The following is a 2,500-nucleotide window of genomic DNA, read 5'->3' on the forward strand; positions in this document are numbered from 1 at the left end:
GGAATATATATATGAGTACATTATACGCATTATATATGCTTACGGATATAAATTTATTTTGTGATTGTGCAATAATGTGTGACTTTTATTAGTTACTGTGTCCTATTATGATTTCCGGTCTGGCTATTTCTGTTTCTTCCTTTCTAGAAAATGTGACGGGTCCGGCTCGTGCCTGACGTCCGATGGAGAAACGGAGGAGGAAGCGGTACTTGATTTGCGGTTAACAAGCAGCGAGGCGCCGTGCACCGACTTCGAACTAATCGTAACGTTTGAAGCAATGTTCATAGGCAAAGTATTATAAGGGGATTTTCCGATTGCACTAAGAAGGTGGTGGACAATAACCAGGACTTGACGAAATTTATACTTCGTATAATTCCAACTCAAGCATAGCAGCCATGGTAATGTTCTCCTGCTTGAGTTACATGAGCGGCCGCCTCCAGGAGGTGCGCGAAGCTTTGAAGGGGCTGCAAGATATCGCTTGGCCTGTAACCTACAGTGTACATGAAGTGCCCGAGCCCTTTAGAGAGCCAGGGATCATCACGGGTTACAGGAGTGACCACTGCTCTCTTCGCCAAGCCATCGTGTCTGTGTTTACACCCAACAACGAAGCGATGAACTTCTGGACCCACTTCATTCCCGCGCTGTATTTCGCGTGGCTGACGACGTCTTTCTCAACCTCGATGGATCTCTTCGGCGACCGGTTCTTGCTGCCCTTCACCTGCTACATGATATCGGCGTGCGGCTATATGCTCATCAGTTCCTTTGCTCACACCTTCTCCTGCGTATCCCTCCTGGCCAGATACGTTTGCTTCTTCTTTGACTACATCGGCATATCTATGTACTCATGGGGCGCGGCTTTGCTGTGTTTTAATTACAGCTTTCCTCCCCATCTGATGGGAGGTTGGGCGTCCTACATCTTCCTTCCGGTAGCTGCAGTGAACACCGTAGCAGCCACATTCTGCTCTTGCCTGTCTCGGTTCTGCGAGGCGAAGGGAATAAGGACGCTCTTACGCCTTGGGGCCTTCGCGGTGCCTGCCGTGTGGATTGGGCTGATGATGGTCCAGTGGGTCTTTACCTGCTTCTTGTACAGTGAAGTCTGCAAAGAGACAACGCTCTCCCTCCATTTCGGTCACGTGTTCTTTCTCATCCTGGGAGCCACCTTCTACGGCTCCCATCTCCCTGAATGCATTTCACCAGGGAGCTTTGATACAATGGGACACTCACACAATCTCTTTCACATCTGCGTGGTCATTTCCACTTACTACGAGATGCTAGCTGGCTTAGAGAATTTGCAGTACCGACGAAGCATCCTGGAAACCCTTCACTGGTCACCGTCTCCTGCGTGGGTCACTCTCGTCACGCCGGCGCTCGTAACCCTCAATGCCGTCACAGTCATGGTCTTCACATACTTCATGCACCGAAAGCTGAACAGCGCCAGTTATTCAAGATCCGGTGACAGCAGCGCTGAGATGCTCAACGGTCACGCCAAATGCGCATGATGGAGTGGAGATCAAATTAAGGTTCTGATTACAATCCCTCCTAAATATCTCATTTTCCTTCGTCCAATAAACTGTACCCTTTCCTTTAATTCCAATCCCGAATGTCACCGAACAATCTACATGAACCCATAGCACACGATAGACCCCACAACTCCCAGTCCTCAGCCGTGATCTCGACCTCTATTGCTGTCCTAACCACACCACTCGCTACTCTCGCTTACCACTTAAAAACCCAAAACTAAGACCCCTGAAAACTACCCATCTTCTCTCTCTCAGCGTCGCATATTCCCAGAGCTCCTTCCTGCGTGGCCACGAGATCAAAATCACGAATATATTTGGCCAAAGAGACTAATAAGATGTAACATTATAGTTTCCTGGAACACACGATGTGATTCGAGCACTGTTTACCCAAGAATGTAAGATCGGATTAATTGTGTTTACTTTTATTTATCATTATTATTATTATTATTTTATTCATTTCTTATAACTATTATTTTTTTTTACCGACGATCCTCATGTTCTTGACTAGTTCAAGAGTCAGTAACACTGGGTGTAAATAAATCAATAATATTATTGCTATTTTTTCTCTGCTTATCCACTATCAGTTATTGATTAACATAATGGGTATTAAAGAATATAGTTATCGTACTTATATTTCTTCATACAGATGGTACATATCTTTTCTCCATACATATTTAGCCGCATCTTTTCATGAATCATTAACATAATGTTTCTCGTAATGATGTTTTTATTACAGATGCGCAAAAAACGAAATTAAAGTGAAAATTAAAACACGCAAACTAGTTGACGAATCGACACAGAAAATTTGAGGGACAAACCATATACAGTCCAAGTATATATGGCCTATAAGGTAGTGAACGTCTGCTTGTTACAGATATATCATAACCTTAATATCATTATCGTTTTTTTTTCGGTTTTATTATAATACCAATGAAAACTAAATTAACAATAACAACAGTAACAGTATTAATTATAATGAT

General features: G+C 43.6%; 1 protein-coding gene across 1 annotated transcript in view; it reads left to right on the plus strand.

Annotated features, from left to right (window-relative positions):
- Window positions 1–2,072, plus strand: part of LOC125036576 (membrane progestin receptor gamma-like) — a 5,147-nt gene extending 3,075 nt beyond the window's left edge. Inside the window, exon 2 of the mRNA XM_047629288.1 lies at window positions 148–2,072. Coding sequence (XP_047485244.1) covers window positions 396–1,499 — 1,104 coding nt within the window. The 5' untranslated portion in view covers window positions 148–395 and the 3' untranslated portion in view covers window positions 1,500–2,072. The remainder of the gene's footprint in view (window positions 1–147) is intronic.
- Window positions 2,073–2,500: the final 428 nt, after the last annotated feature.

The sequence above is a fragment of the Penaeus chinensis genome, chromosome 21 (assembly GCF_019202785.1).
Source record: "Penaeus chinensis breed Huanghai No. 1 chromosome 21, ASM1920278v2, whole genome shotgun sequence".
In the NCBI taxonomy this organism is placed as follows: Eukaryota; Metazoa; Arthropoda; class Malacostraca; order Decapoda; family Penaeidae; genus Penaeus; species Penaeus chinensis.